Here is a 27,935-nt window from a genome sequence, read left to right as displayed (position 1 = left end):
GAAAATGACAGACTTTATATGAGCTTCTATTGTCCAGGAGAGGCTGGGCAGTACAAGAAGCACCTATCTAGGGAAAGTCTGGGACGAGGAGTTTGCTGGTGCTGCCCTGCAGTATGATTAATGAGTGGCAGGCTATAGCACCCATATAGTATAACTGGGAGTGATTTACGTGCTGGAGGCTGTGTGGGGGTAGGCCAGGAGTGGTTGCTCTCACAGTGATGCAGTGTAAAAGGCAACCCAGGTTGGAAAATTGAGGGAACACAGCTGTCCATAAGTCCAGACTGTACCCTGTGTAATGTCACAACATCGACATGGAAGTAGGTGTCCTTCATGTCGAGAGCCAGGAACCAGGCCTGGTTTGGGAGGAATAGGACAACAGATGCCATTGTCATCATACAGAATTTGGATTTTCTGATATAGGTGGTTGAGAAGGAGGTAGCACCCTCCACCCTTCTTTGGGATGAGGAACTACGGGGAGTAGAAGCCTCTCCCCATATACAGAGGTGCTACATACTCTATAGAGCCTTTTGTAAGAAGAGCATCTGCTTCTTGTTGGACAATGCACTGATGAGATGTTACCCCAGTTGTGGGCGAACAGGGCAAGACAGTCCCCAAAGACAACATGGGGCACCATGGGTGGCAATGAGGAAGACTCACAGTTCTCAACCAACGCGTCACAACTGGGGCCTTGGTAGTTGGTGGGAGAGGGTCGAGGAGGCGGCCGTGGCTGAGACTTGGAAGCACGGCCACTGGAACCCTGCTGCCTGCATGGGGCATCCTGTTATTGTTGGTAGTAGGCCGGGTAGCGCATGTGTGGGTTCGGACAGAACTGTTGGCACTATTGCCTGCTCCACTGAGCTGGGGTATAGATCCCTAGGGATTGCAACATGGCCCTGGAGTCCTTCAGTGAGCGAAGGGACTCGTCCGTCTTTGCATAGAACATTTTGTCCTCTTCAAAGAAGAGGTCCTCGATAGTAGTTTTGCCTCCCAAGGAAAGCCGGATGACTGTAGCCATGAGTCACAAGTGCATGACTATTCCTATTGCAAGGGAGTGAGAGGATGTGTCTTCCACATCAACCACTGCCTGGAGGCCCATCTCGGCAACTAGGCATCCCCTCATCCACCAGTACCTGAAATTGCTGCTGTTGGTCTGGTGGCAGTTTGTCCCAGAACTCTGCTAGCCGCACATCGTTATTAAAATATTTGGCTAGCAGAGCCTGATAGTTCATTATGTGAAATTGTAAGGCTGCCGCAGAATACACCTCTCTCCCCAACAGGTCCATACGTTTAGCCGTGCAATCTGCAGGTGTCGATTTCTGCAGGTGCTGGCGTGCCCGTTCAGCAGCCGCGTGGATGACAAGAGACCTGAAGGGTGGGTGGGAGAAAAGAAAATCTGCTCCCAGACAAAATACCTCAGCTCTGCCCTCTTAGGAGCGGGGGCACATGAGGAAGGGTGTATGACACTGCGTGCACTGGACTGAGAATGGCCTCGTTAATACTGAATGAGGCCCTGAAGCTGGAGAATGTCCAGGAGCTCTTCAAGCAGCGTGGAGGTGGTGGTGGGATGGGTGATGCAGGCATCAATGAACAGTCCAGACGGGCACCATCGGATCCTTCTTGCACCAGGCTTTTCCCTCCCCACCCAGGGAAGCTTGGGCACTGGTGTGGTGGTCTCTGCATGCAACGTCTCACCAAACCTTGACTGGTTTGGGGAGGAAACGCTGTGTTTATGAGCAGTCTGCTGCAGGGACCTGCTCTTGTGCCCGTGAGAGTACTTCTTACTCTCACACCTCGGCTCGTCCTTCATCAGTGATACTGCTGGATCTGGGGCATGAGAAGTGGTCAGAAGGGCACTCACCACCAGTGATGGTCGCTCTACCAGCGATTCTGACGGTCCCAGATCCAAATGCACATGCAGCCGCATTGACTCCTGAACCAGGAACTTACAGAGGCAGAGTTCCTGAGCTTCTTGGGTATGAAGTGGGAACAACTGGCAGATAGAGCAACACGCCGTGATGTCAACCTCACGGAGGCAACAGAAACACCTCTGGTGCTTGTTGCTCACAGAGAAGGGCCATGGTCAGGATATACAGTTCTTGAACCCCAGCATGCGGGGCACAGTCCCCAGGGAGAGGGGAGACAGTCCCCAAATGCAGGTGACTAATACTAACTACTACTAACTCTAACAATATTATATACAACTATCTAACAGCAGAACAACTACTATGTACAGAAAAAACAGATGAAATCATTTTCTTAGTAAAAACTAAGAGCACGAAGGAACAGTGGGTCCCAACTCAGGCCACATGACAGTAAGAGGGAACTGAAGAGGCATCGACCCGCATGGCCTACTATATCCTCTGCTGCAAGCAAGCACAAAGGACACTGCTAAGAGGACCTTCTGGCATATGGCACGCATTCACACCCACATTTGGAATACATACAGGGACCATCACTCAAAGAAAAAAATTGCATCTATCAGAAAAATAAGGAAAGCAATTCAGCAAACAGCTTCCAAAGCACAAACATTTTATCCTGAAGATGACTTAATTCAATTTTAAAAATACCTGATTAAAAACTCTTTTAAATTGAATACATGGGCTTTCCCTAGTGCAAAGAGATATCGGTTGATTTGCTAGCTGTTTCTTTTGCATTATTTAAACAGACTACCCCTCCACTGGAGACAAAAATCAGGCCTTTTCGTATGCAACTGAAAAAGCTCCTTGCAACAAGGCAGAATTCCCGCTCTAGCCTGATTTCTACGGTTGATGGTTGTGTGTAATGTACCACAATAAGTAAGGGGGTTTTACGTTGATGAGAGGAAGCAAACCAATATAAATACAAAGCGCAGGTGATGTGAGGATTGATTGCCTTTTTGTGCACTTGTCAAAATTTACCAACAAAGCAATATACCATCAGGTCAGCCCAATAAGGACCTGGCACTGAAATCCCAGAAATTTCAGTAAGAAACTTTTTAAAAGGATGAAATTGCATGGCATAATGCTGCTTGAAACTGGACCCTCAGTCTGTGAACCTACAGTTTTACAGCAGGCAATACCAATTCCTTCTTCCAGTGAATAAGTAATATACAAAATATGAATCCTAAGAGCACCCCAGGAGAGATAAAATGGATGTAACTGTCAATGACAGAAGGTCCAGAGGACACAGAGGTGACAACATTTGCATGAGATTCCACTAAGAATAGAAGTAAGAAGTCAGTATAACTACAGCATGTTACAAAAGTATTACTTACATATGTAACATGGGAAAGGTATTACATATCATCGGGTATAACCAGTAGCTGACTTGATTGGTTTGACCGAGACTACCAAGCCTTCTTACCAGCAATGTTCTGACAAATTCAACCTTGTTACTACTACTCATTCAACACTTATAAGGTAATAAAAGCAAACCGAGAATCAGGCTCTGGGGGGTCATTTGGATCCAAGATAAGGATACCTACCTGAAAGTATGACAGTGATGTTTAGCACAATGAATATGCCACAGAACAAGCCAACCCTGAAAGTGGTCCATGCTGGTGCAGGCTGTAAATAGAACAATAGTTGGCTTAAGGGCACAATACTAATTTATCTGCAATGCACATTCATTTTCAGAATAAATGTCATACCAATTAATGTAGCATTCTACCTTATATTCTAATATCTCCTTCCCCTGTAAGATGAAGTTTCTTAAATCCTATAAGTACAACATAGCACTTGCCTAGAGCATTATGCAATGTCAGAACAGAGAGCCCAAGTGTATTAATGTCTTCTGAGAAATCTGCCAGGTCTTTACACCAGCATTCCAACACAGAAGAGCACAGCCAGAACTATCTATACCAACAGTAAGTTTGAAAGGCTAACATTTATTTCCCCATATTATTCACCTCTCCACCATTACTTTGCCTTAATACATTAGCCCTTGCAAAGCCATTTTCAAATTTTCTGAGACTAAAGTAGGTTACCTTTTCTAACCACCAAATAATTTAAGGTGCTGGTCATCTCTCATGACAGGTAGAAACACCCATTCCAATATATTTGCACTTTTACATTCTGCTGAGGGGCTGAAATGTAATTTGACACATCAGCTAACCTGAGAGGAAAACAGGAACTATGGAATTTAAATTCTCACCTGAGCAGCTCCCAAGGGTGGGACACGTAAACGCTTCATGGCCTTCTGTCTGTCTCCATCTTCTAACTCATTGGTCACCACAGTCTATGGGCATAAATCACAAGAATTGAAAGCAGGGGTCTACCCAGTGAAAGAGAAAGTGACTGAGTGACGACTCATAATAATGATGTAATTGATGTGTAATGTATTACTCTTAACCATCACTGTAATTTCACATAGTGAAAGTTAGCAGCTGAAACCAGTGTACACATAAACCCACAAACTACAAGTGATCAATGCCAGAAATTAATGGCTCTTTCAAATCAATTAATAGTTGCATTGGTAATTAAGGCATTTATTCACAAGACAGTACAGGAGCTCAGGGTTATTACTGGTGAAGGGAGAGAAGAGCATAGTTTCTCTATATAAAGTGGAAGTAATACACAGTTCAGCATTCTCTACCTCTGTTTCAGAGATGAGCTGGTTGATTTTCTTGCAAGTATAGAATGGTGCCACCTCCACATGGGCCACCCGCCAGTCTGCACCCCGGGGTGTCTCCAGGATCTTGTCATGCTTCTTCAGGATCTTACGGAATCCTGTGAAATTCAGGTTCTAGAAACAAGAAAAAAAACAACACTTTTTTTAGTCTCAGCTAACAATGAAGAACGTTGACATCTGGTAATATTCCAGTGGTAGCGGAGAAGGAACAGTCAATAAGGGTTGTTAATTAGAGATCCTTTTGTATAAATATTTCAGGAGGGTTGTTTGATCTATAGAGCTATTAAATAAAGGAATAAATATTTATTCAAAAAATAATAGTAAGACTGTATGGATGGAGAGCATGAAAAATATGAAATTATTTGTAGAGAACTTAAGTCTAATACCTTATTCAGTCTCATGAGAGTAACGTATGCAATACCAGCATTAGTCTCTAAGGTGCCACAAGTACTCCTTTTCTTTTTGCGAATACAGACTAACATGGCTGCTACTGTGAAACCTATTAAAATAGAGTTAATCAAAAAAAGACAATGTATATTCAGAGAAAAGGGTTGTGTCAATACCATCCAATATACTCATTTGCACAGATGTTTCAAAGGTTCAAAAGCAGCAGATGACCTGAGAGTGCTAACCCACACACAAAATTACACCCTTTTTTTTTGCTTAGAAATAAAACAGATGTTTATATATAAAACAAGAACACAATTAAGAGCAAATCTGTAGAACGAAAGTGATCACAATTAACTATAATAAAGCATGAGATAAAATGGACTAGACACAGAAGAATATCAACATAACACACTGAACCTTGTGGAACATACATTTTTTTACTCTGCAAAGTGAAGTTGCTGCCACCTCTCCTTCCCTGACCAGACAGGCAACCTTCTGGATGAAAATTCAATGTAGATAGCTGAGCTTTGGCTATACTGAGCATTTTTCCCACAGTAATTTTGACTCTGATGGTCTGTTTGTACGGTCTCAGGTAACAGTAGCTCATTCAAGTATGTCCTGTGTACCATATCACAGTTTGCCTATATACTGACAGTTATTTTGAGCTCTTAACTGAAATTTATACATACAGAAAGTTGAAAGAGGGTAATTTTGTAAGAACAAAGTTGCTTTTAGCTTCATCCTCTTATCCAGGCGTCCACTGCCCAGGCATCACACCTACTTGTCTTTTGGGGATTTTTTTCCCTTTCTTTCTTTCGGATAGGGAAGGCTACAGATTCCTAGTTCCTTCATTTTAAAACCAAGATTGACCACATTAATACTAGAGACTACACAGCAGTACAGCATAACACACTCAATAAGATATATCCTTGTCAAGAAAAATTAGAAAGCATTTTACATGTCATGGCAATTAAATCCAGCCAAGTGTGTTCCTATAACAGGATTTTGCATTATGTGAATAGAAAACAAGTCTGAGCTTGAAGTCAAAGGGAGCTGAGAATATTTAGGATCTGTTCAAGATCAGGCCCACAGTAATTAGTTGAAAAAAAGAGGGTTAATATCAGAGGTATGTGTAAGCCAAGATTCATTAGTTTAAATATTTTTAAATACAAAGTAATGGAAAAGCTCATTATAGCAACTAGGAGTAGACTGAAGACTGCTATGATCAAGCATATTTGAAATACGGTGGTATCTAACTATGCAAAGAAATCACCAAGAGCACTTCATATTCCAGTCAGCTTAGTCAGCCTATTACCAGCTATACAGATAGACCAGAAAGGAATTTTATTTTTTTGTTTATAAAAACAAGCCCATGGACTAGATTTGAAAGAAAAATACAGAGAATGGCAGAATTCAATGCCTTTGGGAGCGGCTCCAACTACTCTACTGAAATGATTTTCAATCTAATTATGCCTGGAGTGATTTAATATCAGACCCTCATTGTGCAGTAGGTAAGGAAGGGACAGGGAGATGGGAATAGGAAGCCAATGCATTAATGATCTGCATTACCGCAGACAAGAGAGACTTTAATTACTTCCTATTGGAAAAATCCAGCATTTCACCCCTGGGACAGCAGAGCCTTGTTTCATAAAGTTGAAATGAAAAAATGTAACAAAATGATAATTTTGGTCACAGATTTTACTGTTGCCCTGAACTGACTAATGTTATTTGCTGGTGTGAGTAATCAGCTTATCTCAGGAAGAACAGCCCAATATTTTTTACAACATCTACCCTAGAGTTCTTCTTACAGTGGAGCTTCCTCTTCTGACAGTATAAGTTCCATGATTCCAAAGCTGTGCGCTAAAGAAGTTAAACACTGTTAAATGGTAGTTTCAATGAAGGACTTTTGCAGTGATACAAATACAAAAGCAAAAACTCAGAAATAATTTACTTAGCCTGAAATTCTGTATTTTTCTTACTACTGAAGATAATCCTGTTTTTGAATAGAAGCTCTCTCCTCCAAACTCAGCTTCTATTTCTATTAGATACTAAAGTGAAGTCCATAAGCCTAAATTAAATATCAGTTTACCAACATATAAATGACTAATATCACAAAACCACAGTGACAACTTACATTATGCAATATTATGCAAAATCACGTAGGAGGAGAGAATGGGCTCAGAGAGAAAGTGCTTGCTTGTACGTAATGTCTGTTAATTAGAAAATTCAGGATCTCATGCAGGTCAAATACATGTAGGTTGAACTAGGATATATTGATGTTTTTAGCCTTGCCATTCTTCCACCGTAACAGTGGATTTTAATACTCCCTCCTATTATATCTTGCTCACTAGGTTCTTTTCTCAGTTTGCTCTTTTCAGAAACCCATTATCTTTGTGCTGCTGCACTGTGTAAAGGCACTGCTTTCTATGATGAATTCATCAGTTTGTGGTTACTAATTCCAAGATTTCCCCTTTTATGTTCACATTCTTATATCTGTTCCTCTATTAGTGAGATCTAAGTGGTAGTTTTACTATTTGGGTCACAACCTTGTTTTTTAATTGAGGAATCTTTGATGATGATAAATGTTTGGCTGACACCCACACATAACTGGGCAGTTAATGACTCCATGGGTATGTATCCTGCAGTTTTAAGTAGCTTTAGAATTGGTGCATGAATTTTTTGTTGTTGTTCTACTGCAGTCTGTAAAAGATATCTACTGTTTCATCTTAATTCTTCCTTCTTTGTAACCCAACTCAAAAAGCTTCACCACTATACAAACTGTAGCTTGAGAGAATTGTAAATATATTTGACATAATGCCACCCACCTTCACTTCACGTTCTATTTCTTCTATGCAGATTAGTACAATCTACGTTAACATTCCAATTATGAGATTCTTCCCACCTGGTTTCATTTATGCCTAAGCAGGTAACTGCCGTAATTTATTAACTCATCTAGTGCTTTCCACACTGCCTGCGTTTGTGTTCAGACACTTTTTCACACATGTAACTCTTTGTCCTTTGTTTTAGAACAACTTCATCTGTTTTTCTCACTTTCCAACTTAGTGTAAAACCCTCAAAGATGCCCTGCCAGTTTTGGATGCAAATGGGTCTGCATAAGTGGAGACTTCCAAATCCAAATAGGCTCAGAGTTTATACCAATGTTTAGCAAATATAAAATTATCTTCTCTTTGGCACATTTACTAGTTGGTCTCTATCATCAGTGACTCCTTCCTTCCTTCCTTCGTCATTGTCATAAATATAAAGGGAAGGATAAACCCCTTTAAAATCCCTCCTGGCCAGAGGAAAAATCCTCTCACCTGTAAAGGGTTAAGAAGCTAAAGGTAACCTCGCTGGCACCTGACCAAAATGACCAATGAGGAGACAAGATACTTTCAAAAGCTGGGAGGAGGGAGAGAAACAAAGGGTCTGTGTCTCTCTGTTGGTATGCTGCTTTTGCTGGGGATAGACCAGGACTGGAGTCTTAGAACTTTTAGTAAGTAATCTAGCTAGGTATGCGTTAGATTATGATTTCTTTAAATGGCTGAAAAAAGAATTGTGCTGAATAGAATGACTATTTCTGTCTGCGTGTCTTTTTTGTAACTTAAGGTTTTGCCTAGAAAGATTCTCTATGTTTTGAATCTAATTACCCTGTAAGGTACCTACCATCCTGATTTTACAGGGGTGATTCCTTTACTCCTATTTACTTCTATTTCTATTAAAAGTCTTCTTGTAAGAAAACTGAATGCTTTTTCATTGTTCTCAGATCCAAGGGTTTGGGTCTGTGGTCACCTATGCAAATTGGTGAGGATTTTTACCAAACCTTTCCCAGAAGTGGGGTGCAAGGGTTGGGAGGATTTTGGGGGGAAAGACGTGTCCAAACTACGTTTCCCAGTAAACCCAGTTAGAGTTTGGTAGTGGCAGTGGTTATTCCAAGGACAAAAGATAAAATTAATTTATACCTTGGGGAAGTTTTAACCTAAGCTGGTAAAAGTAAGCTTAGGAGGTTTTCATGCAGGTCCCCACATCTGTACCCTAGAGTTCAGAGTGGGGGAGGAACCTTGATAGTCATGGTATCTAAAGGAATCATTTGCACTGTCCTCATCTTACCAGGCCACAGAAGAGATTCCTGATAATAAAGTCCAAGAGCCTAGTATTCTTTTTTAAAAAGAAATAAAAGGAAAAAGTGGCCAACCTGGCTTCACCAGGAAGTGAGCAAAAATCTGAGGTTACTCTGTCTACTTCAGGGTTGTGAACTAGCTGCCATTGCTGTAAGTAACTGAGTGCTTCCAGTAGTACTAGAAGCCTGTATCAGCTTACAGGCCAATTTGCAACTTGCTTTAACACTAGCCTGGACCAAGATTTTCCAACCTGGGAACCTAAAGTAAAGCAATTAAATCCATGTTTAGGGATCTAAATACATTATCTAATTTGGGAAATACTGAGTACCAGCAAACCCACTGAACTCTAGGGGAGCTGCAAATCCTCTGAAAAATCAAACTACTAAAGCCTTGTCTATACTATGGAACTTCACAAATTAATTCCCAATGGCAGGATTCGGTTTGGTAAAATTCCCTAGCATAAATTATTTAGGTGACTATAGAAGGATGTAGGTGCTTTCTTTTAGGCACCCAAGTTTGAATAGCTAGTTAAATTCACAGGCTAAAAAAAAATTGGTTATGAAATTTTCAGTGTCACACACATTACATACAATATGACACTTGAAGAAACAATTTTTAAAGTATTAAATGTCAAAAACAAATTAGTGCACATTATGAGCCATTATTCTACAACGAGGTAAAGTAAAAAAAACCATCAATTAAATTAAATTATTGGAACACAAATCAGTCTTTACAACCATTACAATCCCATTTTTCAGTGCTACAAATCTAAATATGCCTAATATTTAATTTTTATACTTGCCTCCAGGCTAACAATTTTTATGCCAAGTTGCATCCCACAGAATTTAACAGAAAAGTTAGAAACTCCTGAAAACGCGGGTTTTAAAAGAGAAAATGTTGATGCAGTCAGTTACAATGAGGTGAACGACACTACTATGGTAACACAAAGAAAGAAACTAAATGTATAAACATCCTCATACTTCTTTCAAAATTTTAAGGTATAACAGTTTCTTTCCAGACTCTCAAATCTGGCTTTACATAGAACAGAACATGAACAAGTATATGGCCTCAGAGTTATAGTAGTGACCTATTTACTCTCCCATTCTCAGTCTCAATGTTCTGGCATCTGATTGCAACAAGATGAAGAAATCCAATGACTAAGAATGGCATGAGCACTTAGGGCTCATGGGAAAACTGTGCCATTCTTTTCTTCGTACCTGATAGTTCTGCAGTAAGATGAGGCTGAGGTAGAACTCACTGAAGGCCAGTTTTAGGTCTCTGATGTTCCTATGCTGAACACGCTCCTCATGGGACAGGTGGAAGACTGCCTTTCTGCGCTGCCGCACTGTGGTAAGACCACTAGTTTCTTTCTGTGCATCCAAAGATGACTGTAGTTCATTCTGAAGGGTAGCGGACCTGCGCTGAGCTTCGGCAAGCTTTTCTGTCAGCAAGGAAAAGAAAGTGTCAAATACCACAAATGGAGCGGGTAGCAACTTGTCTATGAAGGCTGAAATAACTTATTAACATTGTGTATATTGCCAAGTGCTTTTGCGGGGGACAGGGTGTTGAGTGGAAGCATTAATTGTGTGACTTAGGGCTTGTGCACATGAGAAGTTATGGCATGGCAAGCCAGGGAGTGACTCTACAGTGCACTAGGCTTGTCACTCTGTAGAGTCACACACTGGCTTGTTGCGCAGTAACTTGCTGTGTAGAGAAGCCCTTACACCACTAATCCCTAAAATTAATTAAAAATAGAAATAAATAAGGTTGCATTTCTTTCCAATCATTTTACAAGTATTTTATAATCAATTAAAACTCAAATATCCCAAGAAACTGGTAAATATTACCCACTTTTTACAGGTGGTCCAACAGAGAAGTTAAATGACTTTCCCTCGATTATGCATCACAGCAGTAACAGAACTAGGAATGGTACCCAGGTCTTCAGACTTCCAGTCCTGTGCTTTAACTTCTAGACAATGCTCCCTCCAGGAACACAAATATTTGCCATTGACAAAAGGAATCACAGCTGACAGCCTCTCCTGACCTCTACCCATAAGTGTGTGCATTATTTATAGCTCCTATCAGCCAAAACTCCTGACATGGTGTTATTCCAGTATCATAGCTGGAGGCAGGCAGGCAATCGACCTTCCTATCCTTCCTGCAAAGCAAGATCACCTTGATCGATCAGTTCATCAGCACTCACAGAGAGAGTGCCAGTCACAACATGTCATTTGTGTTGTTCTAGCCAGTCCTTCAGCCACGCACTGGCTAGGCTGTCAGTGGCACCAGACCCCCAAACTGACATAGTATACCGCAGCCCAGAACCCCTGAGCAATCTGTCAGTCTCAGCCTCCCAAGTAGCTGGGGTTACAGGATCATGCCAGCACGCCAGACATGCAAAGCAAGATATGGCATAAAATACCAAACTGATTTATAAGATACCAGTGGTTGAACTTTCACTTTTTCTCTTGTCAAGAGTGTGACATCAAACATCCTTAAGGGCAGAGTAAGATGCTCTTGCTTATTGGTTCTCACATCCTAAGAAGGCATTAAGTAACACTCATAACAAGAACAAAAGCTTGTTAGCTAGTATTATGAAACCTGATATCAGTTGGTAAGGCACTTTGGGTTTCTTTGTACCTGTTGTTGGACCGGAAAATGTAACCTTTAATGTGGTCATAAAGAAATCAAAGAAAAAACAATGGGGTTAAATTAATCTGATGTATGGAAGAGCTCCGAAGAGAAATTTTACTTTTGTCAAGTTACATGCAACAGACAAATGTGGATTCTACTGCAATGAGAGATTATGATACCAACACATGCAACAGTTTAAAAATACAAACAGTCTACAATCGGACAAATCAGAAACTGAAAAGAGTCACTTATGTGGTCACCTAATTCTCCCTTCCCGGCAATTCAGGTTCACACTCTGTACCACACTGCTCAGTGTTTTGCCAGTTTAGCTTTAAAGGGACAGTCAACTTGAATTTTTTTCAAACAGGCTTTTTAAAAATGAATTTTCTAAAGAAACAACCTATACTTAGTTTGTCCTGAATTTTTTAAAAATCCTTTTAAAAACTGCTCCTTGGCCTATTTTTAGAAGAGTCTTTTGGCAGGCGTCAAAGCACCACCACTAAATAAAGTCGCTTTCCCCCCTTGTTTCTGTGCAACCACCCACCAATGACTTACTTCTTTACTCACTCAGTTTCAACTTTTCTGCACCCGTTACTGGTAAATATTGCAGAGCCAGGGGATTGGTATGTATCCTCAACAAAACACTGAAATCGATGGCAGACAAAGTGCAGACAAATGCACAAACTACAACAGGATTTTCACCTGTTGTCTCTTACAACTGTAGTAATATAATATGTGATTTGTAACAGTAAGTACACAAATTTGAGATGGAAATATTATTTTCATGTTAATTGTGCCCCCTTAAGTGATTGTACAATTAGGCATCTGCTATGAGGCTATTCCACAATCCATTAGCTCTCGGTCTGTTTTTTTTAATATTCAACCTAAATTTTCTCTTTAATATTAATGTTATACCCCCTCCTGTACCATGCAAAGTTTCTCTCTGCATTAATCTTCAAATCTTTGGAGTGTAATTTCTGCCTTTAGTCGGTTTCAGTTATTGTAGCTATTCTAAATCTTGCTTCACTCAATCCCACTAGCCCCCTCACTCACTTTTAGAGTTCCTTTGAAATGCCTCCCCTCTGTCAACACCTTTCTAGTATTGAAAAGCCCAGAACTATGTGCCATGAGAAATCATAAAACTTTTCTGAAAAGACCACTAAAATCCTCATATCACAGAAACCGCCAGCCCTGTCCATATCTGAGTAATCTTATCAGTGAAATATAATGAAAAAAATCTCTACTCAGAATACAAGGGGGACATCCTGGATCTACCCAACTGTCTCGTGGAACAGTTTCAGTGATTAGGACTTTGCAAAGGCTAAAGTCACAGTAAAGAAACTTGAGCATTATCTTTCTGAAAAAACTGCTGTTCCTAGAGCTCTTGGATGTCCACACTAGAGCTGTTACCAATATCTAATTGATTGCCAATTAACTCAAAGTAGTTAACAAGTTTGTAAAAGGCTAAATGTCATCTAAAACGCCACATCTTAAAATGTTTGCTCCAGGTTAAAATAAAACTAGGGAAGACAAGTCCAGTGACAGCTGAGGTACATCACAAGAGCCAAGAAAGGGTAAACTGAACTATTAGGAGGAAGGAATTTTAAGTCAGACTCTTATTAAAGATGTTTATTCTTGTTAACACCTATTGTACTTAAATGACTAAACACCATTTTGAATAAAAATGCCTTTGTTAAATATAAAAAAACCCTTTTAACATGAGTTCTAACATCTTAATTTAAACACACACCTCAGATCACCCAGTGGTTCTCTGAAATTGTATACTATTTAAGGTTAAAAAAAAAAAAAAGGCAGGAAACTCCCCTGAAGAGCTGACATTACAAGCCTTTCTTTCTTTATATATGTAATAAAGAAACAAAAAAGAGCAAAAGCCCAATTTCTTAAAAATCCTTTGCAAGTCACTTAAAAGTGGTTGGAAAATTCTGCTTTGTTGAAGACAATAACTAGCCTCTTTGCATTTTTATTCTGGGAGCCCATGGAAGGCTGTAGGGATTTAAATAACCCATCAATGAATCTTACACCTTATTAAATACCATTTTATTACTTTGACATGTACAGAATGAAAATAAGGCAAATATATTATGTTGCTATTGCTTTTTAAATCATCTACAGAATTGCTTAAGGCACATGCAAAGCAGAAAAGAAATAAATTTTTTAACCTACAGCAAGCCTTGCCAAAGTCCTTGGTGGAACTGCATTCTCTTTTGCAACACACAATATGACTTCAACTTTGTTGCTTTTAGTGACTTTTAAGCAATTTGCTACACAGAGGGTCAGAAAAAGTACATATTTAGAAATGGAAAACAGCCTCCAGGAGTTTACTGCACACTACATGCCCTGGTGTCCACTGACTGCAGAACCAAAGTGAAATTTCAGGGACAAAGGTTGAAGGGAAAAAAAGTGATAACTTCTGGGGCAATTGCCAAATTCCGTCTCCATCAATCATATTCTTAGACTCACCCATTACTTCCAGACTTGGCACAAGACCTCTCAAAAAGACAGGTTGACTGCTATCCATCTGTATGTGTGTGTCGCTGACTATGCAACTAGATATTCTATACAAACAGAAAGGGTGGGGGGGGCAGGGGCGGAAGAGGGGCCAGCAACCAGTCCGTGGGTAAGATGTCTGCAGTAAAGAGCAAGCCAACAAATCCTCCTCTAGAGAGTGATCAAGAAGCATTCTCTGAAGACAAAAGTTTATCGTCTTGTGCAAAACTGGGAAAACAGGAGTATAAATTTCATGGGTTAAAGACAGAATGTTCCCCTGATATATCACTCCAAACAAGGATCTTGAAGGCCACTACATCAAAGAGTCAGCAGTAAAAACATGCCCCATTTCACTTCTGTTCACAGAGCTGGACTTAGGCCCTGTCTACATGAGCTGTTTTAACTGTTTGAAAATGTTACCTAGGGTACACACAGTGCCCAATCATATACCCATACTTATGTTCAAAAATTATGCCATTTACATTTAAGTGGGTACTCTACAACACAGTTTCTACTAATATGATTAAAAAAATGTGTTCACAGTATATAAATTTTGTTCAGAACTGAAGCTGGCAAACTAAACATGGGTGTACCTGGCATGGGTTCTACTCCCAATTTATACAGTCTCTTATTTAGAAATCTCCATTTGTTCCATGTTTTAAACTCTGCATCCATTTTTTTTTTTTACCTACTAAGTTAAAGCCCAATTTTCCTAAACTCAGTAATAAAGCCTTTCTACTATTATCATATGAAAAGAAACAGTTACTAACCTATCCATAACTGTTGTTCTTCAAGGTGTTTTGCTCAGGTCCATTTCACGGTAGGCACCATTGCGCACCATTGCTGGAAATGTATCCTCAGTGGTATTCGCCAGGCTGACTCTAGCACCCTCCAGTGTCAAACTCTTTTGTGCCGACGGTATAAGGGGCACTGCTGGCACTGCACCCCCTCAGTGCTCCAACAGAGAGGTGGAAGGGTGGGTTGTGGAATGGACATGAGCAAAACATCTTGAAGAAAAAACGTTACAGAAAGGTTAGTGACAGTTATTGATTCTTTGAGTGCTTGCTCATGTCCATTCCATTTTAGGTGACTCGCAAGCAGTACCCAAGAAGGTGGGCTTGGAGTTCATGGACATGCAGATTGCAACACTGCTCTCCCAAACCAGGCGTCATCTCAAGCCTGTTGGGTGATGGCATAGTGGGAAGAAAAGTTATGCAGAGATGACCAAGTTGCGCCTCCGCAGATGTCTTAGATTGGGATCTGGGCCAGAAATGCTGCTGAAGAGGCCTGAGCTCTTGTGGAATGAGCAGTCAAGATGGCCGGAGGTGGAATGTTCACCTGCTCGTAGCATGCCCGAATATAGGAGATTATAGGATGAGATTCTCTGAGGTGAAACCAGGTAGGGCTTTCATCCTCTCTGCTATTGCCATAAAGAGAAGTAGATGTGTGGAACAGTTTAGTCCTCTCGATATAGAAGGGCGGGCAGACCTAAATCCAGTGAGCGAAGCCACCACTCTTCTGAATTCTTGTGCGGCTTTGGGAAGAAATTGGCAGGAAAATGGCTTGGTTGCTAAGGAACTGCGAGACAACCTTTGGCAGGAAGGCCGGATGGGGACACTGCTGGAGCTTGTTCTTGAACACCACCTTATACGATGGTTCTGATGTAAGGGCCCTGATTCCGGAGACCCTTCTGGCTGTAGTAATCACTATCAGAAAAGTGACCTTCCAGGAGAGAAGCAGCAGAGGGGCCACAATGCTAGCAGCTCAAATGGATGGCCTGTGAGTTTTGATAGGCCTAGGTTTAAATCTCATGGATAAAACCTCTCCAACCCTTTAAGAAAGTGAATTGTCATATTGTGAGAGAAAACTGACCTATCGCCCACTGGTGGGTGGAAGGCCAAAATTGCTGCTAGGTGCATCTTGATAGATGTGAGGGCCAAGCCTTACTGTTTTAGGTGGAGCAGTTAATCCAGAACAGATTGAAGGGAAGACCAAGTCAGAGAGAGGCCTCATTGGGATGACCATATTGAGAAACTCTTCCACATGGCAAGATAAGTAGCCCTAATAGATGGCTTCCTACTCCCCAGCAAGACCTTGTGAACTTGTTCCAAACAGGCTTACTCCTCCAAGTTCAGCCATGGAGCTTCTATGCAGTCAGGTGAAGGGTCCCAAAGTTTGGGTGGAGTAAACAGCCCTGCTCCTGTGAGATCAGGTCCAGGCAGAGCGGGAGCAACAGCAGAGGTACTACTGATAAGTCTAGCAGTGTGCCAAACCAGTGCTGGGGGCGGCCACCCCGGGGGCCATAAGAAAAACTCTTGCCTCGTCCCACTTGATTTTCAGAAGGACCCCGTGAACCAGAAGAACTGAAGGAAATGTGTAGAATGGGAGCTCTGTCCACTGAAGCAGCAAGGCATCTGAAAGTAAGCCAGGCTGTGCAGGTGCAGCAAGCAAAACTGATGGCATTTCTTGTTCTGCTTGGTTGCATACATGTCTCCCTGGAGAGATGAACCTGGTGACCTCTGGGTGACCACTCATGATAAGAGGAGAAACATCTGCTGACTGACTGGCCAGGGCGTTCCGGGCTCCCAGAAGATGGGAAGCCTCAAGGTGGATGGAGTGCTATACACAGAATTCCCAGATGGAGGGCCTCCTGACACAGGGCAGAGGAGCATGCTCCTCCCTGCTTTCTGATGTAGAACATGGCCGCTGTGTTGTCCATCGGTACTTGTACTACTTCACCTGTGATCTGGGGGAGAAACACTTGGCAAGCTAAGTGGACCGCTCTGAACTCCCTCTCATTTATGTGCAGGAGGAGCTCTTCCTGTCCTGAGGGAATCAAGATGGCCTCCCCAACCCAGGTCTGAACCGTCCAACACTAAGGACACTGACAGCTGGGCGGGAGTGGGTGGGCAACAAAGGGGGCACCCCACTGCCGATCGGAGGTCCTTCCACCAGTCAAGGGAGGTAAGGACCGGGGGCTGGAACACTAAGCACTGAGTCCAAGTGGTGCCTGTTCGGTGAGCTAACCACTTCTGCATGAGCCTGAGGCACAGCCCTGTGTGCCATACTATGTAAGTGCATGTAGCCAAGTGTCCCAGGAGCTTGCAGCAAATCCATGTTTTTGTGATTGGGTGAGCCCTGACCCTGGATATCAGGTCTGACATGGTCTGGAATCAAGCCTCTAGAAGGAAGGCTCTGGCCTATGTTGAGTCTAGCACTGCCCTAATAAACTGCATTCTCTGTACTGGAATGAGAGTTGACATTTGTTCGTTATCAACTGGCTCAGTGCTTGGAAGGTGGTTTGGACCAGGGTGATGTTCTTTACTAGAGCCTCTCAGTGACCCTCGCTCAGTCAGTCATTGAGGTATGGGTAGGTTTGAATGCCTTGTCGTTTGAGGCAGACCACCACCACCGCCATGCATTTTGTAAAAACCGGGGGGCTGCGGACAGGCCAAGAGAGAGAATGGTGAATTGATAATGAGTCTGGTTTACTATAAACCTAAGGAATCTTCTGTGGCCATGGAAGATGGAGATATGAAAGTAAGCATCCTTCAAGTTGAGGGCAGTGTACCAGTCACCTGGATCCAGGGAGGGGATAATGGAGGCCAGGGAGACCATGTGGAACCTCAGTTTATTGAGATATCTGTTGAGGCGACACATGTCCAGGATGAGGCGAAGACCCCCTTTGGGATTAGAAAAATATAGGGAGTAAAACCCCTTCCCTCTCAAGTTTTGAGGCACCTCTTCCACAGACCCAGCCCATTTGAGGGTTTGCATCTCCTGGGCTAGGAGTTGCTCATGAGAAGGGATCCTGAAGATGGACAGAGATGGAGGATGGAAAGCAGGAATAGATGAAAACTGAAGGGTATAACCATTCACCATTATTGTTTAGCACCCAGCTGTCCAATGTAATGAGGAACCACACCAGGCTGAAATGGGAAAATCAGTCCAAAAACAACAGGGAAGAGGAGGAAGACGCCTGTACCAGAGGAGGGGCTTCCTCTCTTCGTCAGCCTTGATGGGGCCCACATCTTGTGTATCGGTACCAGAGTCAGGGTCCAGTGCCAAGCGGTGTGGGAGTCTGCCTCTCAGAAGCAATCGAGTATGACTGGTGGGACAACAGACCCTGTACCAGGGGAAACCCCCATGGGATCCATCTGGCCAGTTACCAGCAGAGGGACCCACACGTAATATGAGTATAGGTGGCAGCCCTTGGGATGGGTTTAGGGCTTCACTTCAGAATCTGACGAAGAGTCCTCCCGAGGTGAGCACGTGGGAGCGGTACCCCTCACTTCTGCTGTTTGGTGGTGAGGGTCTGGGAAATGATGCCAGACCAGGAATGATCTCGTAAAAGTAAGGTCGGCTTACACCTGTAAGGTACTGAAGGTCCCAGTGCTGGGAAGGAACTCTGAGCACATTGCTCTCTCCTGGTCATGCTCATCATAGCTGGCGGTTGTCTCATCAGAGTCGGTGGTACTAGGAGCAGTATTAAGTCCCTGGCTGCTGCAAAGACCTTGGGGTAGAAGGCACCATAATTCCGCTGGTGCTGCAATGACTTCCTGGTGCCGGCAGGGGGTCCCGCACCAGACTCAACATCCCTCTGGGCAGAGTTGACGGTGCCACCATGGGACATGGGGTTGAGGAGTGACCCAACACAGGTCACACTCTACTGCCGTCCACTTCTTTTCCTTTCTTCAGCACCGGAGAGCAAACTCTCTCAGAGCACTGCTTTTTGTGTTTTTTCCTCAGCACCAGAGATGGAGAACCATGCCAGGAAATGCACAGTGCCAAAGGGGCGCTTCACACCAAGGCTGAAGTGCTCAGAGCCAAATCTGAGTGGCTTGGCTCTAACACCTGTCTAAAAGCAGTTTCCATGAGGATAGCCCTCAGTCTAACCTCTTTGTCTTTCTCTGAATAAGGCTTAAAGTCCCAACAAATCTGACATAAATCTTACGTAAGCCTCTCCCAGACACTTCAGACAACTGGAGTGTGGGTCACTCACAGGCATAGGCTTGCCACAGAAGGCACAAGGTTTGAAGCCCTGGGCATGCCCGGAACCAGGGGAGAAGGGAACCCCTCTATGATAAAGGAGGGGATCTAACTATCTACACAAGTATTATTCACAATATTTACACTACAATTATACTAAGAATATAATACACTAAGATACAGAGAAGAAAACCACTGGAAAATGCCTTGCCAAAGCAAGAAGAGTTGTTCCAACAACCGTCATGGACGGCAAAAAGAAACTCAGGAGGTGTGGGCTGGCAGCACCCCTTATATCAGCGTATAAGCATGCGGCACCAGAGGGCACTAGAGCTGGCCCAGCCTATACCAGTGAGAAAAATCTCTGGCAATGGTGCACGCAGTGCATTCACACCTAACGTGGAATGGACATGAGCAAGCACTTGAAGAAGAGACTTAATTTGCTAACAGTTAAGATTTTTAAGTGCTGGTCCAAGAAACAAATGGTTAGACATATTTAAAAACAAAAAACTCAAACATTAAAAAACAGGAGTCCGCTAAGATTAACTTCAACATTCTGTCACCATACCTAACACATTATCCTTTAACTCATGGACTTGTATTGGAATTCTCTGTCATTTTTTGTTGCCTCTAATGAGGTGGTCTTCCTCCATACATTTGGTAACTTTTAAAAAATATATATTATAATTTAGAAAAGGAGTACTTGTGGCACCTTAGAGACTAACCAATTTATCTGAGCATAAGCTTTCGTGAGCTACAGCTCACTTCATTGGATGCATACTGTGGAAAGTGTAGAAGATCTTTGGACATCTCCGACTCAAGGAATATTTCCAACATACCTCTGAACAACATACTAATCCACAGAGACCTCCCTACCAACACTACAAAAAGAAGGATTCCAAGTGGACTCCTTCTGAAGGTCGAAACAGCAGACTGGACTTCTACATAGATTGACAAAGTGACAAGTCTAAAATGGTCTAAAATGGTGTCTGAAGGAGTTTTGGTTACTGCTGTTACTTTTGAATCATAGAATATCAGGATTGGAAGGGACCTCAGGAGGTCATCTAGTCCAACCCCCTGCTCAAAGCAGGACCAATCCCCAATTTTTGCCCCAGATCCCTAAATGGCCCCCTCAAGGATTGAACTCACAACCCTGGGTTTAGCAGAGCATATTTTAGATGACTAAACAAAACAAATTAAGAAAAATATTTCAGGTTTTTTCGGTGTTACTTTTTTGCATTTAACAGTGCCCGGATACACGAGTTTCACTTTTGTTTCATGTACTAACATGAAAATATAACATTCATGCACACTACTCTGGAGATGAGGGGTAGAGAACTCAACTGCATGTTCTTCCCTAGGCATAGAAGGAAGGGATAAAACAAAGCAGCAGTTGCTGTTTTAGTATGAATAGATGATCCTGTGAAATAAGGTTCAAACCAGAATGATCCCACTAATGGGGTCTTTTACATCAATGGGATATGCTCCTTTAAGGGGTCACCCACCCTGACCCCTTCCCAGCCAGGACTTTTCCACCAGGTCAAGGTAGTGCAATTTGACCATGCAATGAAGGTAGTTTTTGTAAGTCGAGGCATAAGAATCCTAGTGGGCTAAGAAGGGTGAGAGTGAGACGTTTCTTTTGGAAGCACAGAGTTACGTTTAAGGTTCATTGAGAGTGAAGGTGGCAGTCACTTTCTGAGGACACACTTTGTTATCTGCTTTCCCATTTTAAGTCTGAAGCTAGGGAGCTGGTCTGAAGGGGAAGGAGGGTGGCAGCAGCAGGATGAAAGGAGTTTTCATGGGGCTTGAGAGAAGCAGCAGCCATGTATGGGACAGGGAATTTCCTCCATGGAGCCAACAGAGCAGGGACAATCAACAGAGAAGAAGAGACTACTTCCCTACATGGAATCTGGGCAGAGGGCAGCAGCAGTGAACAATTACTGACATTTGAGTTTTATTAATTATTATTTCCCTCATAGCCCAGCCTCTGGTGCTTCCCTCAATGAAGTCATCCCCGGTGCTTATCACAATGTTTAGAGGCATAAATTCAATATTATGTATTCACTTCTCGATTAAATCAGAGCAACTGACAGACTAACAGGAGGCACCCTAAACTTTGTTATACAAAGTTTTAGTAACTGACAAAATGCTAAGAAAAACTATGGCAAATATGAATAAATCATATTCATATATAAATTGCTCCCCCCCCCCATGAAACCCATTTCCAACATTTCCAAAACAGGATGGAAACTGGTCCAAAATCTGAAAGCATGTTACTATAATACCACTGTTGCAAAGTCTTTTCTAGAATTATTATTACACAAATGACAGACTCCGAGCTATCAGTTTTAATCTTTATTTCCAGTTTATTTATACATTACGAGAAACTTCACTCCAGTGGACATTTCAAAATGCTATACTAACAAAAATGGGTATAACGTTCATGGAAGAAACACAGCAATTATAACACCTTTGCTAGGTTTCTTCATTTTTCAGTCCCATCAACTCTAATAAATTTGAACAGAAACAGAAGCACAGTTTACATTGCTGCATAATGTATTTGCCAGATACCTGCCATTGGCTATAGGGTTGTGTGCATCAGGAAGTTGCACTGGTTTAACAAACTGTTTTTTTAAACCTATCTAGTTCATCTGGCACAAAAGGCTGTTGGATACACTCATATTTTTGTTTAAGCATGGCATATTCTGGTTTGGCTTAAGTCTATTTCTAACCGAGCTAAACTGAAATATGACACTCAGACCAAACAGGACCATCCACACAGCTTTTTTGGAACAGATTTAGTTATATCATTTTAAATTCACACCTTAAGCTAAAGCAGCTTTCTTACATAGACACACCCTATGATTTTCTGATGGTAGACCTTCAGGAATGTTATAGTTATTCTGTGGGTTTGGAAGTCTTAGATCTTTGTGTGCTATACCTTCCACTAATTCTATTAGAGGTAGATAAGCAACTTACCTGAATAAAAAGTGTTGATTTTGGCAAGTTCCTTCTCACAGGTTTGGAAGAACTTCTCCTCAAACTTGGCAAAATACCTCTTCACCGTGTCCTCATCTGTGACTGTGAAACAAGAAGAAAAAGTTTATAGTAAGAGAATAAGGAAAGAGGGTTATGAAATCACCTGCCAATGTTAATTTTGGTCTCTCTTGGTGGCAAATGTGAAAATATTTCTCCAGAGAACTAGCCATCTTCCCTGTAATAATTGGCAGAATGTCAGGAAATATCAAATCCAAATACTCCTTGAGGGGACATAACCCTCACTTGACTGGAACGTTTTTTGTTCTCTTATTCCAAATCTTTGCTGCAATGGAGTTTAACAATGCCCAAAATCTAGCAGGGAGAGGAAGGAGGAAGATTAATCAAGATGAGTAATGACACACAAGGTGCAGCTACTGAGGGCACAAAGACATATCACCTCAATTTCACTATTGAGTTCACTTTCCTGCCTAAACACTGCTGTAGGTTTCATGCACTCTCATCCTGGTCCCTAAACCAACTTTCTGTACAGAAGCTGCACCTCTAGCAACAGATCAGATGAAAAGACTGCTCTTTTACTCTAGGAATTCAGGCTGGACTTTGTGTTAGCCCATAAAGGAAACAAATTTAAGGGTGAGTTAGAGGTCGACTGGTAAGATTCTGGTTTATAAATTTTTATTTGGCGCAAACTCAATCTAAACATGTATTACTGATTTCTTTGGTAAAAACAGTGAAGTAAGAAATGGGGCTCTAAAATATGGGACTTTTTGCAAACAGATAAGAAAAAAAGCCAACTGCCCAATAATCTTAGTGTAAAATAGAACATCTTCCTGTTCTATTTTACTTTACTTGCACTCTTACATATATTTGTCTAAAACTATTTTTGCTCCCCCATCAGTGCATAAGACACAAGTCTTCTAATACAAACTTGTCCAAAGTGTTTAATAAAACACAGGGGTTATTCCCAAGTTTAGTGCACCTGAAAGCCTAGGCGCAGCAGTCACAGAAGCAGTATGGTAAATGCTTTGTGGTTCATACTTTAAGTACTATATTCCTGTCATTGTTTTACCATTACATTCCTTCATTTTTGAGGGGTCTAACTTCAGTTTGCATTGTGTTGGAATTGTATACAAGTTCTCAGCCCAGAAGAGATGCTGGTTTTACTTTTAAAAAAAAAACAAAAAACCCAATTGAGCATTTACATTTATACTGAGTCTGCAAAACTCAGTATAAATGGAACACTAATTTGTGTTTAAAACAGAAGTCTCAGACTCTTACATAGAGGGCCAAATTAAATTTTTTGTTATAATCCATGGGTTCTAAAAGAATCACCCCCCCCTCATATCTGTTAGAATCCCCACACCTTCATACCAGCCAGAAATCTTGTGTCTCTAAAAATATTTTCCAGTCATGCAGGGAAAAGCAGTACTGTACCTTCCCCTTGACTTCTAAAGACTTCCTCTTTACACTCCTGGTATTTTACTACTTCTCTCCCCATCATATTTTCCCTCAATATGTTGCTCAACTTTTCCCATCCTCGTCAGATCTTTTTCTCTGGTTCACTCTATTGTGCTGTTGCAGCAGACTTCCAAATAAAACTCGCACAATGTTTCATTTTGAAACCAAAGATTCAATTTCACTTTCACGTGACAGCTCAGTGGTGTCCTTCAAAACAATTCACTGTGGCCAGCCACATATTTCAGAGTCTGAGGTGAAGAGTTCCATGCTATGGAAATGACAGTACATAACTTCAAAGAAGCCATTTTAAGGACTCATTTATAAAACCTCTTCACATTTTGTATTGACATGCAGCAATAAGAAAGGAACAGTTTTGTCTCATCTCAGTCTCTCTGCAGTCTAAGGACTAGAAGAGGAAAACAAACCTTGAAAATAAAGCTGTGCTAAGAAATTCTAAAAATCATATAATCATGAAGGCAGGTCAGAATTTAGACACAAAAAATGGTTGTGTCAAGTGAAAGGAAGGCTATACAAATGCCGCAAAAAATATTTACTAATTATTAAACATTTTCCTTTAAACTCCATTTTACAGGCTTCTGACTGGAGTGGATGCCAGAGTCTTAAAAATCAGATTTTTTTTCTAGTAACAAACTGTTTCCTTTCAGTTCAGTTCCTTACTGCAGCTCAGTAATTTAGCTGCAATAATAGACTAATTCTGCCCAAGGCTATTCCATATTTATTGTTTTTGAAGCTGAACAGGACAAGGTTTTCTGCCATGTGAAAGCCATGATGCCAGAAGTTGCCCTTGGATTAAGAAGCTCCATGACAACAGAAGCTGCTTTTACAAGGCACTATAGCTGCCAAAAAGGACCAGCAGCCACTTTCCTTTATGCTTTTTCTACACCCCTAATGGGTTTTTTGTTCTCGTCCCCATGGTGCCGCCATGAATCTGGTTGAAGATGAAACTCTGATCAGTATAACCACCTCTCAATTGTATCCCACAGCTTTACAGAAAATTGTATGGATTTCCACGTTTCCAATTCAGAGAAAGTAAGTGGGAAAAGCCATTCTCACTTGCAAAACCAAAAGTAAAAGAGAAACCTATGCAACTTCTGACACGCCTACACTTTTCAGTTTCTTGCACTTTGAGCTCAGACAGCAGCTGAGAGATGAAAAAAAGCATGATGGATATTAGTGTACAAATTCCCTTCACATACATCAGGGGTGGCCAACCTGTGGCTATGGAGCCACATTCAGCTCTTCAGAAGTTAATATGTGGCTCCTTGTATAGGCACTGACTCCAGGGCTGGAGGTAGAGATGCCAACTTTCCAATGTGCCAGGGGGTGCTCACTGCTCAACCCCTGGATCTGTCACAGGCCCTGCCCCCACTCCACCCCTTCCTGCCCCCTCCTCTGAGCCTGCCATGCCCTCGCTCTTCCCCCTCCCTGAGCCTCCTGCATGCCATGAAACAGCTGATTGGGAGGTAAAGGGCGCGAGGGGTTGTGGGGGAGGGGAGGGGTTGCGGGGGAGGGGAGGGGCTGGGAGCCGGGCAGAGCTGATGGGGCGCTGCTGACATATTACTGTGGCTCTGTGGCAATGTATATTGGTAAATTCTGGCTCCTTCTCAGGCTCAGGTTGGCCACTGACATACGTTTATTGTTGGAGTTAAAATATTTTCAAGCAATTAGTTTAATGGCTTGTGTTCTGGCAGCTGTACTGTAATCATTGTAGCAACTAATTGTGAGAGAAGCAAACAGCTCTGCTCTATCAGATAGAGCCAGAAGAGTTCCCAGAAGTCACCTACTACAGGACTGGCCTAACAAAGAAAATAACAGAACGCCACTAGCCGTCACCTTCAGCCCCCAACTAAAACCCCTCCAACGCATTATTAAAGATCTACCACCTATCCTGAAGGATAACCCAACACTCTCACAAATCTTGGGAGATAGGCCAGTCCTTGCCTACAGACAGCCCCCCAACCTGAAGCAAATACTCACCAACAACCACATACCACACAACAGAACCACTATCCCAGGAACCTATCCTTGCAACAAAGCCCGTTGCCAACTGTGCCCACATATCTATTCAGGGGACACCATCACAGGGCCTAATAACATCAGCCACACTATCAGAGGCTCGTTCACCTGCACATCCACCAATGTGATATATGCCATCATGTGCCAGCAATGCCCCTCTGCCACGTACATTGGTCAAACTGGACAGTCTCTACGTAAAAGAATAAATGGACACAAATCAGATGTAAAGAATTATAGCATTCATAAACCAGTTGGAGAACACTTCAATCTCTCTGGTCACGCGATTACAGACATGAAAGTTGCGATATTACAACAAAAAAACTTCAAATCCAGACTCCAGCGAGAAACTGTTGAATTGGAATTCATTTGCAAATTGGATACAATTAACTTAGGCTTGAAAAGAGACTGGGAGTGGCTAAGTCATTGTGCAAGGTAACCTATTTCCCCTTGTTTTTTCTCCCCCCTCAGATGTTCTTGTTAAACGCTGGTTTTGTGCTGGAAATGGCCCACCTTGATTATCATACACATTGTAAGGAGAGTGATCACTTTAGATAAGCTATTACCAGCAGGAGAGTGGGGTGGGGGGAGGTATTTTTCATGCTTTGTGTGTATAAAAAGATCTTCTACACTTTCCACAGTATGCATCCGATGAAGTGAGCTGTAGCTCACGAAAGCTTATGCTCAAATAAATTGGTTAGTCTCTAAGGTGCCACAAGTACTCCTTTTCTTTTTGCGAATACAGACTAACACGGCTGTTACTCTGAAACCTGTCATTATGCTACACATAAATATCTCCACGGTATTCTATATTTCTAATGCTTTTCTAATAGGTGTTTGCAACACAAAGAAGGACAGGAGAGTCATTTTTGTAAGCTTTTAATGCTTGTTCGGGTTATCATATACACATTTTACACGCTGCAATATTTTTAAACTTAAGAGGATTATTGTTTAGCACCAATATGTTAAGTAAAGATATAAACATCTTACGATTCAAGTGACGCAAACTACTAAAACTTTGCCTATGGTTACCATGTCATCAGAATCTATTGATATGTACATAGCCTAATAAGGTCAGTTTCCTGTACAATATTCTCCATAGGTTAGGTCCAAAGAGCAATCTATGCAAAAAAATTACTTATGACACATTAAAGATAAAGGCGGAGGGAAGAAAAGTTTGTCCCAAAGACTGAAAAAAGAATACATTTCTCCACTTCCCCAACCTGAATGGTCTAGGTAGAACAAATGCTTCCTCAAACCAGAAGTAACCCCTTTTTCTCCTCCTAGTTTTGAACTGCCTTTTAAAAAAAAAAATCCCCACATCCCTAGCTCCTAACATCAAATAGTGGTGCCCTGCAAATCTGTTGCAAAGGTCAAAAACTCATCTAATTTATGCTTGAAACGCAAACATTTTGTAATATCCCTGCCTCAGTAAATATGCAGGATACACACAGTTCAGTTTCACTTTATTATTTTTGGTTTATTATAAAAATTCATTAATGTTCTTCATTTTAAGTTGCTAATTACTCAGATTGGAATCTCTACCCATTCTTCCTTTTAAATGAATGTAAAAAGCAACAGCGATGATGCACACAGTTACCATGAGACTTGAACCTGCTAGTCACCACTGCAGAACCACTGGCTGGGTAGCAAATGAGCGTGGGGAGTTAGAGCACTTTCGGTTTCCAAGTAGAGCCCTGCGTGGGACTATTTTAAATCCTGCTCCCACCCACTCCGCTATTATGGCAGCAGGTCCCGCAGGACCCTGGTCCTACTGCATGGTTGTACACTAGTCCCACACAGAGCTCTACGTCCAAGCACACTACAAAATGAAGAGTGCTTGAGAGCCTCAAAGCTGCTGCCTTTGAAGCTACCTTGCTCTGTACAATTAGCCATATTTCAAAACCAGAGATGCACCAGGTATCAAACCACATTCCCTTCACACTAAGATGCACCATCCTTCCCTTCATACTAACAAAGTAACCACAAGACATCATAGCAATAGCTGAAAAATATTAAATATCACTTAAGATGGGAATCAAACAACAAGTCAGAAAAAACAATGAGTTTTGAAAAGGATATGAAAAGCCAGAGTACTGCTCTTGGGAAGACTTCTGATGACATTCTTGCACATCTCAACCCAGCATAAACATGCTAGAATCTCCTGGAAAGTTCTGGATTGCGGATCTGAACTTTCCAAAT

At 41.8% G+C, this 27,935-nt stretch overlaps 1 protein-coding gene across 3 annotated transcripts in view; it reads right to left on the bottom strand.

Moving 5' to 3' along the window:
• The window catches only part of XPR1 (xenotropic and polytropic retrovirus receptor 1), a 242,870-nt gene that overhangs the window by 68,079 nt on the left and 146,856 nt on the right, over nt 1-27,935 (bottom strand). For 2 of the 3 annotated variants that reach the window (XM_073356577.1, XM_073356578.1), the window contains exons 3-7: nt 22,224-22,325; nt 10,334-10,557; nt 4,573-4,722; nt 4,132-4,215; nt 3,464-3,545 (exon numbers count right to left, since the gene is read on the bottom strand). In XM_073356577.1, coding sequence (XP_073212678.1) covers nt 3,464-3,545; nt 4,132-4,215; nt 4,573-4,722; nt 10,334-10,557; nt 22,224-22,325 — 642 coding nt within the window. Of the gene's footprint in view, nt 1-3,463; nt 3,546-4,131; nt 4,216-4,572; nt 4,723-4,994; nt 5,101-10,333; nt 10,558-22,223; nt 22,326-27,935 lie in introns of those variants that run through there. The other variant, XM_073356579.1, reaches the window with a different exon arrangement.

Source organism: Lepidochelys kempii, chromosome 8, assembly GCF_965140265.1.
Source record: "Lepidochelys kempii isolate rLepKem1 chromosome 8, rLepKem1.hap2, whole genome shotgun sequence".
NCBI lineage: Eukaryota > Metazoa > Chordata > Testudines > Cheloniidae > Lepidochelys > Lepidochelys kempii.
Note: the sequence above shows the minus strand (reverse complement) of the source record. Positions and strands in the feature narration are given on the sequence as shown.